This window comes from Chiloscyllium punctatum, chromosome 5 (genome assembly GCF_047496795.1).
Source record: "Chiloscyllium punctatum isolate Juve2018m chromosome 5, sChiPun1.3, whole genome shotgun sequence".
Taxonomy (NCBI): Eukaryota; Metazoa; Chordata; class Chondrichthyes; order Orectolobiformes; family Hemiscylliidae; genus Chiloscyllium; species Chiloscyllium punctatum.
In genome coordinates, this window is record NC_092743.1 from 130,794,516 (window position 1) to 130,806,643 (window position 12,128).

General features: G+C 42.7%; 1 protein-coding gene across 18 annotated transcripts in view; it reads right to left on the reverse strand.

Moving 5' to 3' along the window:
• The window catches only part of LOC140477439 (uncharacterized), a 520,360-nt gene that overhangs the window by 218,374 nt on the left and 289,858 nt on the right, over positions 1–12,128 (reverse strand). For all 18 annotated transcript variants that reach the window (XR_011960730.1, XR_011960729.1, XR_011960728.1 and 15 more), the window contains one exon: positions 2,167–2,397. Coding sequence is in view for 14 of the 18 variants with exons in the window: in XM_072571355.1 (XP_072427456.1) it covers positions 2,167–2,397 (231 nt within the window). In the remaining 4 variants the exon portion in view is untranslated. The remainder of the gene's footprint in view (positions 1–2,166; positions 2,398–12,128) is intronic.

Below are 12,128 nucleotides of genomic sequence, written 5' to 3' on the forward strand. Positions count from 1 at the left end.
GGCTTTTCTATGTCTCAGACAACTATTGGAATAAGAAGTATGGTTAGCTGCAGCAGCACAATTTCAAGGTTTTGAAATTGTAGTGACAGCTGCTGTCATTACAATTCAACTGCCAGAATAGAATACAATAGCATAGAATCACTACTGTGTGGAAACAGGCCCTTCAGCCCAACAAGTCCACACTGACCTTCTGAAGAGTAACCACCAGACCCATTCCCCCTACCCTATATTTACCCATGACTAATGCACCTAGCCTACACATCCCTGAACAGTATAGGTAATTTAGCATTGCCAATTCACCTAACTTGCACAACTTTGGACTGTGGGAGGAAACCAGAGCACCTGGAGGAAACCCATGCAGACACAGTGAGAATGTGCAAACTGCACACAGTTTCCAGAGGCTGGAATCAAACCTGGGTCCCTGGCGTTGTGAGGCAGCAGTGCTAGCCACTGAGCAACTGTGTAGCCCTCCCGTGCTGTTCCAAACCCCAAAGTCATTCTTTCAGCTTTCTCTTGTGTATATATTTTGAACAGGATGTCAAAAGTTCTGGTTAGGCGGTGCCCTCAAATACAGTCCTAAAGGGCCTCATGCATTTTGGTGGATGGCTCCATTCTCCAAAAGGGTGCAGATCTTGAAGAGTGTAAAACACTAGATTGGCATATTCCAATGGAAGGGGAAGAAGTGGAAGAGGAGGAGATATGTTCAGAACCGAATGGCAGTGGAGGGAAGTGGCTGGGGCTGGGGCTACAGCTGGCTCAGGAGTTGAATATCTTCTCAAGATACTGGGAATGCCAAGGAAAATATTCTCCTGGCACGATTCATCTGAACGCTTCATGTTCAGCAGGACTGGTTGCTCTCTTTGAGTTGCCTAGAAGAACACATCCGAGTAGATGCACATGGACTGCAGTGGTTCAAGAAGGCAGACCAACTTCTCAAGGTCACCTTGGGTCAGCTATGAATGCTGGCCAGCAGTGACACCATATCCCACAGATAAATTAAAGAAAAACTTTGAATGAATTAGCAGCAATGCATACTGCACATCAATCCAGTGACTTCAGGATCTCCATTCAAAAAGCACCGCTTGCCTTCACATATCTTCCCATTAAAGAACACAAGGTTACATATCTGGGATCACAACTCACTGTTTCAAGTATTACTAATAATTTGAAATATGCACAATCACAAATGCAACTAGGCTAAGTAAAGCACTGAGTGATGTGACTGTTGTGGCAACTCTTTAATGGTTCTATGTGGTTCTCTGCTTAAGGATTCGGATGGACTGAAAGTTGTCTATTTATATAAGTCTACACGTGACTGAGATGCAAGTGGCAGTTTCCATCGCTATGAATTCCAAAATAAAAGATCCAACATTTTTCTGACAACTGTTATCAGGCTGACCAGACTATATTTCCCTGTTCTTTCCTTCCTGCTTTCCTTGAAAGTGGAGTTATATTTGTTAACTTACAATCTGTTGAGATGTCACAGAATTTAGGGAATTTTGAAAAATCATGATCAGCTTTCTATATTTTAATGTTGCCAGCCTGGCCAAAACTAGGTTGCTGGCTACTTAAAGATCCTCACTGGGAATTGGTACATTTTTAAAATAGCCAAATTGAGTCCCAATGTGGCGATAGAACCTTCAAAGCTATTTCTAACCTGACTACCTGCATGAAAAGGGCAGAAGTTGTTGCTTTCCTGCTCAACCAAGCTATAGGGAGAAGGGGTGAAGCTGGAAGAGGTTCTCCTGAAAACACATAGAAGAACTTAGAGGTCAAATTCTGTCACTCAACTTTAGTTCCAACCTGGTTCACAGCTGACACTTTCTAACAGTTTCATAGAGCTGACTGATTTGGGGCAAGATCAGGACTAAGTGTTTAAAGATTGCCCAAATTGCACATTGCAAAGGCCAGGGCAGTTTATGGTCCTCTAACCTCACACATGCCCAGTTTAAAATATAGCCTTATAACTCAACAGCGTGTAATGTTTCAGATATTAGATGCCAAATAATTCACAATGGGAAATGTCACTAGTGGTCCATTTAGATAGATATTGACATTGAACATTTCATCCTTAACTACTCACAATTGAATGTCTTTTTTTTACAGAACCTTCAGTAAGTTTTATTTCAGGTTGCAACACAAATTGATCAATTTAAATATATTAACCTCTCTTTGCATTTTCTGGACCTCATCTTTTAAAATGTCGATCAATTGTTCACACTGAGCACTGTGATCTTTGTTTTTCTGTAAGTTCTGTTGACTTGCATTCAACTCGTCTGACAGTTGATCAATCATTTCTTCACAAGTTTCAATTTGGGTACATTTTTCTTCATATCGATGTCGCAAGGTCACCATTTCATCTTTTAAATTATGGACTGCATCATTCAGCTCAAACATCTGTCAATATCAAATTCAGAGAATAAACAATCTAATTTTGAAAGCATTAATTATTTATGAGACTGTTGCATCATCTTTATTGTCTTATAATTATTTCCAGAAAAGAACATATCCAAAATCCCCTCCAAGTCACATCGTACGCTGACTTACACATATAGTCTCCAGACCACAGTGCCAGTCTTCAGCCAATTTGATTCGTTCAACATGATATCAGGAAATGGTTGGACGTAAAGTATTGGATTCTGCAAAGGCACTGAGTCCTGACAATATTCTGGCAGTAGTCACAGGGTTTACAACAGACCTTTCAGTCCAACCAGTTCATGCCAAACATAATTACAAACTAAACTAGTCCCAACTGCCCACTCCTGGCTCATATTCCTCCAAACCTTTCCCATTCATGTACTTATCCAGATGTCTTTTAACATTGTAATTGCAGCCACATCCACCACTTTCTCAGGAAGTTTATTCCTCACACGAACTACCCTCATTTCCTTTTTAAATCTTTCTCCTCTCATCTTAAAAATGTGATGCCTGGACTTGAACTCCCCCATCCTAGGGAAAAGACAACTACCATTACCTCTATCTATACCAATGGACATACGTGTTCCAGAACTTTCCATGCCCTCATTATGCTGTTCCAGTACCATGACAATATTGGTCAATGTGAAAAATTACCATGTGAAATATTGGCCCTGCTCACAAAAAGCAGGACAAATCCAACTCCGCTAATTATCGCCCCAGATGACTCTCCACATTAGTAAAGTTAAGGTGCCATCAACAGTACTATCAAGCTGCACGTGCTTAAGAACAACCTGCCACTGACACTGTGTGGATTCAGTGAGGGGCAGTCAATTCCTGACCTCATTACAGCCTTGATTCCAATATGGACAAATTAGCTGAATTCCAGAGGTGAGGTGAGAATGACAGCCCTTGACATCAAGGCCACATTTAACCAAGCGTGGCATCAAGGAGCCCTAGCAAAACTGAAATCAATGGGGGAAATAAAGGAGAAAGTCTCTGCTGGTTGTAGTTAGACTTGACAAAAAGAAAGGCAGTTATGGTTGGTGGAGGTCAGCCCTCTCAATACAGGATATCTCTCAAGGAATTGCTCACGGGAGTATCCTTGGCCCATCTTTAACTTCTTCATCAATGATGTTTCCTTCATCATAAAGTCAGAAGTGGGAACATTATTGAAGATTGCAGAATGATCAGCAGTATTTGCGACACCTCAGATAATGATGCAGCCCATATCCAGTTGCAGCAAGGCCCTGTACAATGTTCAGTTGTGTGCTGGCAAGTAGCAAGTAACATTTATGTCACACAAGTACCAGACAATGGCTATCTCCAATAAGAGAGGATATAATTATTGCTCCTTGATATTCAAAAGCACACCAACAGTGAAATGTCTTCCCCTCCCTGACCATCATCAACATATCAACATTCCTGGAGGTTACCACTCACCAAAAACTCAGCTGGGCTAGTCACAAATACTGTGGTTATAAAAACAGGTCAAAGGCTAGGAATCCAGTGACAAGCAATTAATCTATGACTCCCCAGAGGCTTTCCACCATCGACAAGGTACAATTCAGAAATATGATGGAATTCTGTCCACTCGCCTGGATGGGTGCAGCTCTAACAACGCTCAAGAAGCTTGACACCACCCAGGACAAAGCTGCCTGCTTGTATGGTGTCACAAACACAAACATTCACTTAATTCATCACCAATGCTCAGTACACACTATTGCTACTATCTACAAGAAGCACTGTAGAAATTCACCAAAGATCTTTAGACATCACTTTGCAAATCACAACTGCTTTAGTCTAGAAGGACAAAGGTAACAAATGCACAGAAACACCATCACTTGCAAGTTCTACTCCAAGTCACTCATCATTGTGATGTGGAAATACATTGCTGTTCCTTCAGGATCGCTAGTTTATAATCCCACAATTGCCTCTCTGATTGCGTTGTGGGTGTACCTACACAAAACTGATTACAGATCTTCAAGATGACAGCTTGTCACCACCTTCTCAGGGCAACTAGGGATAGACAATAAATTCTGGCCCAGCCAGAAACACGCACATCCCATGAATAATTTAAAAAAGGCATGACGGCACAGAGATTGAATGATGTTGTTCCAGAGTGGCCAAAATGATGACCGTAGTACTGAGCTGAGAGTTAACATATTGGTTTAAGCATTAGAAGAAGTACTCAGTTACAGACCTGAAACTGGTGACAGTTCATTTGCATTTCTAAACAAAGGGCCTAACATCTCCACATACTTCTTTTACTAAATATGTTGTGTAAAAATAAATGGTCCTCCTGTAGAACGTGGGAGGTAAGGGTCACCAGTAGTGTACCTGCTGACTGTATCTGTGGGAAGTGCACACAACTTCAGCTCCCTGAAAACCATGTTAGGGAACTGGAGCTGGAGCTGGAGCTGGATGAACTTTGTATCATTCAGGAGGCAGAAGGGGTTATTGAGAGGAGTTACAGGGAAGTAGTCACACCTCAGATATAAGAAGAAGGTTACTGTCAGGGGACAGAAAGGGAATTGGCAGACAGTGCAGGGGACCCTGTGGCCGTTTCCCTCAATAACAAGTATACTATTCTGGATACAGTTTGGGGCATGACTTACCAAGGATAAGCCATGGGGTACAGGTCTCTGACACAGAGTCTGTCCCTGTTGTTCAGAAGGGAAGTGGAAAGAGGAGCAGAGCATTAGTCATTAGGGGCTCCATAGTTAGGGGGACAGATAGGAGGTTCTGTGGAAACTAGAGAGACTCATGGTTGGTGTGTTGCCTCCTAGCTGCTTGGGTCCGTGTTGTCTCTGATCGTGTTTTTGGGATTCTTCAGGGGGAGAGGGAGCAGCCCCAAGTCATGGTCCACACAGGCACCAACGACATAGATAGGAAGAGGGATGGAGACTTAAAGCAGAAATTCAGAGAGATAGGGTGGAAGCTTAGAGCTAGAACAACAGAGTTGTTATCTCTGGTTTGTTGCCCATGCCACGTGCCAGCGAGGCGAGGAATAGGGAGAGAGAGGAATTGATCACATGGCTACAGGAATAGTGCAGTAGAGAGAGTTTTGGATTCCTGGATAATTGGGGCTTTTTCTGGGGTAGTTAGGACCTCTACAAACAGGATAGTCTTCACCTGAACCAGAGGGGTACCAATATCTTGGGGGGGATATTTACTAATGCTCTTCAGGTTGGTTTAAACTAATTCAGCAGGGGGGGTGGGAGGGCAAATTGTAGGTCGAGTATACGGGAAGATGAGAGTAGCGAAGTCAGAACTAAGATTTCAAGATCGCAAGAAGGCACCAGCAGGCAAGAAGTTGGTTTGAAGTGTGTCGAATTCAATGCCAGGAACATCTGGAATAAGGCAGGTGAACTTGCAGCATGGGTTAGTACCTGGGATTTCAATGTATTGGCCATTTCAACAACATGGGTAGAGCAGGGACAGGAATGGTTATTGCAGGTTCCAGGATTTAGATGTTTCAGTATGAACAGAGAAAGTGGTAAAAGAGGGGGGATGGTGTGGCACTGTTAGTCAAGGACAGTATGACAGTTGCAGAAAGGACGTTTGAGCACTCAACTACTGAGGTAGTATGGGCTGAGATTAGAAACAGGAAAAGAGAGGTTACCCTGTTGGGAGTTTTCTATTGGCCTCTAAATAGCTCCAGAGATGTAGAGGACAGGATAACAAACATGATCCTCAATAGAAGCGAGAATGACAGGGTAGTTGTTATGGGGGATTTTAAATTTCCAAATATTGACTGGGAATACTACAGTTCAACTTCCTTAGTAAACCACTGCTCCCGCGCTCGGCAACTTCTTCCCTGTCTGACCAGTACATACTGATGGGTCAATTTTTTTATCTAATGTGTGCAGGAGGGTTTCCTGGCACAGTATGTAGACAAGTCAACAAGTCCACATTAGATTTGGTACTGGATAATGAATCTGGCCAGGTGTTAGAATTGGAAGTAGGTGAGCACTTTGGTGACAGTGACCACAATTCGGTTATGTTTATTTAATGATGGAAAGGGGTAGATATATATACCACGGCGCAAGAGTTATAGCTGGGGGAAAGGCAATAATGACATGATTAGGCAAGATTTAGGATGCGTAGGATGGGGAAGGAAACTGAAGGGGATGGGCACAATTGAAACGTGGAGCTTATTCAAGGACCAGCTAATGCAGGTCTTTAATAAGTATACACCAGTCAGGCAGGAAGTTACTGAGTTAGAATGAGATGTGATGGCTCAGTTAGGGCACTTGAGACTTACAAGTTAGCCATGAAACACATAAAGAGAGAGCTAAGAAGAGACAGAATGGGACGTGAGAAGTCATAGGCGGATAGGATCATGGAAAATCCTAATGCTTTCTATAGCTATAAGAGAAATAAAAGAATGATTAGGGTAAGATTCTGTCCAAACAAGCATAGTGGTGGGAAGGTGTGCTTGGAGTCAGAGGAGATAGGGGAAGCGTGAAATAAATACTTTTCGTCAGTATTCTCAATAGATAAACACAGAATACCAGCTTAATGTTCCAAGAGACAAATGCTACAGGAAGGATACAAGGGGAGGCAAGAGAGGAGGGGGAGTGGCATTTTTGATAAGGGATAGCATTACAGCTGTGTTGAGGGAGGATATTCCTGGAAATACATTCAGGGAAGTTATTTGGGTGGAACTGAGAAATAAGAAAGGGATGATCACCTTATTGGGATTGTATTACAGACCCCTTAATAGTCAGAGGAAAATTGAGAAACAAACTTGTAAGGAGATCTCAGCTACCTGTAAGAATAATAGGGTAGTTATGGTAGGGGATTTTAACTTTCCAAACATCGACAGGGACTGTGTTAAAGGTTTAGATGGAGAGGAATTTCTTAAGTGCGTATAAGTCAATTTTCTGATTCAGTATGTGGATGTACCTACTAGAGAAGGTGCAAAACTTGATCTAATCTTGGGAAACAAGGCAGGGCAGGTGACTGAGGTGTCAGTGCGGGAGCACTTTGGGGCCAGCGACCATAATTCTATTCGCTTTAAAATAGTGATGGAAAAGGATAGACCAGATCTAAAATTTGAAGTTCTAAATTGGAGAAAGGCCAATTTTGACGGTATTTGGCAAGAACTTTCGAAAGCTGATTGGAGGCAGATGTTCGCAGGAAAAGGGACGGATGGAAAAGAGGAAGCCTTCAGAAATGAGATAAAAAGAAACCAGAGAAAGTATATTCCTGTCAGGGTGAAAGGGAAGGCTGGTAGGTATAGGGAATGCTGGATGATTAAAGAAATTGAGGTGAAAATGTGTTGCTGGAAAATCGCAGCAGGAGAAGAAGGGCTCATGCCCGAAATGTCGATTCTCCTGCTCCTTGGATGCTGCCTGACCTGCTGCACTTTTCCAGAAACACATTTTCAGCTCTGATCTCCAGCATCTGCAGTCCTCACTTTCTCCTAAAGAAATTGAGGGTTTGGTTAAGAAAAAGAAAGAAGCATATGTCAGGTATAGACAGGATAGATCGAGTGAATCCTTACAACAGTATAAAGGAAGTAAGAGTATGCTTAAGAGGGAAATCTGGAGGGCAAAACGGGGACATGAGATAGCTTTGGCAAATAGAATTAAGGAGAATCCAAAGGGTTTTTACAAATATATTAAGGACAAAAGGATAACTAGGGAGAAAATAGGGCCCCTCAAAGATCAGCAAGGCGGCCATTGTGTGGAGGCACAGGAAATGGGGGAGATACTAAATGAATATTTTGCATCAGCATTGACTATGGAAAAGAATATGGAAGATATAGACTGTAGGGAAATAGATGGTGACATCTTGCAAAATATCCAGATTTCAGAGGAGGAAGTGCTGGATGTCTTGAAATGGTTAAAGGTGGATAAATCCCCAGGACTGATCAGGTTTACCCGAGTACTCTGTGGGAAGCTAGAGAAGTGATTGCTGGGCCTCTTGCTGAAATATTTGTATCATCGATAGTCACAGGTGAGGTGCCGGAAGACTGGAGGTTGGCAAACGTGGTGCCACTGTTTAAGAAGGGCAGTAAAGACAAGCCAGGGAACTATAGACCGGTGAGCCTGACCTCAGTGATGGGCAAGTTGTTGGAGGGAATCCTGAGGGACAGGACGTACATGTATATGGAAAGGCAAGGACTGATTAGAGATAGTCAACATGGCTTTGTGCATGGGAAATCATGTCTCACAAACTTGACTGAGTTTTTTGAAGAATTAACAAAGAAGATTAATGAGAGCAGAGCAGTAGATGTGAACTATATGGACTTCAGTAAAGTGTTGGACTTACTCCCCCCATGGGAGATTGATTAGAAAGGTTAGATCTCATGGAATACAAGGAGAACTAGCCATTTGGAGACAGAACTGGCTCAAAGGTAGAAGACAGAGGGTGGTGGTGGAGAGTTGTTTTTCAGACTGGAGGCCTGTGACCAGTGGAGTGCCACAAGGATCAGTGCGGGGTCCTCTACTTTTTGTCATTTACATAAATGATTTGGATGCAAGAATAAGAGGTACAGTTAGTAAGTTTGCAGACGACACCAAGATTGGAGGTGTAGTGGACAGCGAAGAAGGTTACCTCAGATTACAACAGGATCTGGACCAGACGGGCCAATGGGCTGAGAAGTAGCAGATGGAGTTCAATTTAGATAAATGCGAGGTGCTGCATTTTGGGAAAGCAAATCTTAGCAGGACTTATACACTTAATGGTAAGGTCCTAGGGAGTGTTGCAGAACAAAGAGACCTTGGAGTGCAAGTTCATAGCTCCTTGAAAGTGGAGTCGCAGGTAGCTAGGATAGTGAAGAAAGCGTTTGGTATGCTTTCCTTTATTGGTCAGAGTATTGAGTACAGGAGTTGGGAGGTCATGTTGCGGCTGTACAGGACATTGGTTAGGCCACTGTTGGGATATTGCATGCAATTCTGGTCTCCTTCCTATTGGAAAGATGTTGTGAAACTTGAAAGGGTTCGGAAAAAATTTACAAGGATGTTGCCAGGGTTGGAGGATTTGAGCTATAGGGAGAGGCTGAACAGGCTGGGGCTGTTTTCCCTGGAGCGTCGGAGGCTGAGGGGTGACCTTATAGAGGTTTACAAAATTATGAGGGGCATGGATAGGATAAATAGACAAAGTCTTTTCCCTGGGGTCGGGGAGTCCAGAACTATCGGGCATAGGTTTAGGGTGAGAGGGGAAAGATATAAAAGAGACCTAAGGGGCAACATTTTCATGCGGAGGGTGGTACGTGTATCGAATGAGCTGCCAGAGGATGTGGTGGAGGCTGGTACATTGCAACATTGAAGAGGCATTTGGATGGGTATATTAATAGGAAGAGTTTGGAGGGATATGGGCCGTGTGCTGGCAGGTGTGACTAGATTGGGTTGGGATATCTGGTCAGCATGGACAGGTTGGACCGAAGGGTCTGTTTCCATGCTGTACATCTCTATGACTGAGATAAAGGCTACGAGACTAGATAGGATTGAGGTGCATATAGAGGTGTTAGTAATTCTGGAAAGTGTAAAAATAGCAAAGTCCCCTGGACTGGATGGGATTTATTGAAGGATTCTCTGGGAAGTCAGGGAGGCGATGGCCGAGCCTTTGGCTTTGATCTTTATGTCATAGTTGTCTACAAGAATAGTGCCAGAAGACTGGAGTATAGCAAATGTTGTTCCCTTGTTCAAAAAGTGAAGTAGAGACAACCCTGGAAATTATAGACCTGTGAGCCTTACTTCAGTTGTGGGTAAAGTGTTGGAAAGGGTTAAAAGAGATATGATTTATAATCATCTAGAAAGGATTAAGATGATCAGGGATAGTCAACACAGTTTTGCGAAGAGTAGGTTATGCTTCACAAACCTTATTGCGTTCTTTGAGAAGGTGACCAAACAGGTAGATGAGGGTAAGGCAGTTGATGTGGTGTATATGGACTCCAGTAAAGTGTTTGATAATGTTCCCTACGGTAGGCTATTGCACAATGTACGGAGATATGGGATTGAGGGTGATTTTTGCGGTTTGGATCAGAAATTGGCTAGCTGAAAAAAAAGAGGGTGGTGATTGATGGGAAATATTCATCCTGGATTTCAGTTAATAGTGGGGGACTGCAAGGATCTGTTTTGGGCCCACTGCTGTTTTTAATTTTTATAAACGACCTGGATGAGGGCGTAGAAGGTTGGGTTAGTAAATTTGTGAACGACACTAATTGTGAGTCGAGTTGTAGATAGTGCAGAAAGATGTTGTAGGTTACAGAGGGACAGAGAAAAGCTGCAGAGCTGGGCTGAGAGGTGGCAAATGGAGTTTAATGCAGAAAAGTATGAGGTGATTCACTTTGGAAGGAGCAACCGGAATGCTGAGTACTGGCTAATAATAAGATTATTGGTAGTGTAGATGAGCAGAGGGATCTCGGTGTCCATGTACATAGATCCCTGAAAGTTGCCACCCAGGTTGATCAGGTAGTTAAGAAGGCTTACGGTGTGATAGCCTTTATCAGTAGAGGGATTGAGTTTCAGAACTATGAGGTCATGCTGCAGCTGGTGAGGCCACACTTGGAGTATTGTGTACAGTTCTGGAGCGTTATGGTATTTGGAAGCTTTGGAAAGGGTTCAGAGGAGATTTACTAGGATGTTGGGAAGCTCTTACGAGGAAAGGCTGAAGGACTTGAGGCTGTTTTCGTTAGAGAGAAGGTTGAGAAGTGACTTAATTGAGACTTATAAAATAATCAGAGGATTAGATAGGGTGGACAGTGAGAGCCTTTTTCCTTGGATGATGATGGCTGCACAAGCGGGCATATCTTTAAATTTAGGGATGATAGATATAGGACAGACGTCAGAGGTAGTTTTTTTTACTCAGAGAGTGATAAGGGTTTGGAATGCACAGCCTGCAACAGTAGTAGACTTACCAACTTTAAGGGCATTTAAATGGTAATTGGATAGACACATAGACAAAAATGGAATAGTATAGGCTTGATGGACTTCATATTGGTTTCACAGGTCGCGCATCATCGGGGGCCAAAGGGCCTGTACTGGTTTTAATGTTCTATTTCTATGTTCGACATGCCACCACATCCCAACGCTTCTGTCTCCATCACTCTGATCAATCTGTTAAGCCTACCCATGGCTGAAGTTAACATTAAATGACTAAAAAAATGGTTTTCAGTTGACATAAAATGGCTGAGGAAGATTTTTAGCTGAAACAGCAGCTTGTCTTATTTGATATTTAAAGTTAAACATAAGCTTGAGCCATTTCAGCATTTGTAGAAGGAGCATATCCAAGGCAATGAGGTTAAAATAACACAGAAAAGGGTCTTGTGAAATGGATACAATGGACTCTATTGAAGCAGAGGCAAACATACCTTGGTAGAAACATTCTTGACAAATGCTGATAGAAACCTCTGTACCAGACTGTTTGAAACTTTGGTCCTGATCATTTAGATAGAAAGACATCAGTTAAAACATCACCCCAGCTCCCCCCCACCCCCAAATAATTGGAGCCACAGGCTATATATAAAAGAGTGAGTTTTAAGTATACAGGCATTAAGGGATTTAAGTGCATTCCCATGGATACTCAGTTTAAGGTAGAGAAGTCCATTTTCATTTGGCAGGGACTTCTGAATAAATGTGCAGGAGCTGAAGCCTGGAATGTGATATAATGAGATGTATTGTGAGATAAGGATAAGTGATAAGGAGATCTGGAAAACATCTTGAGACCATGGGATGACCTGGAACAGTCCATCAACTGAT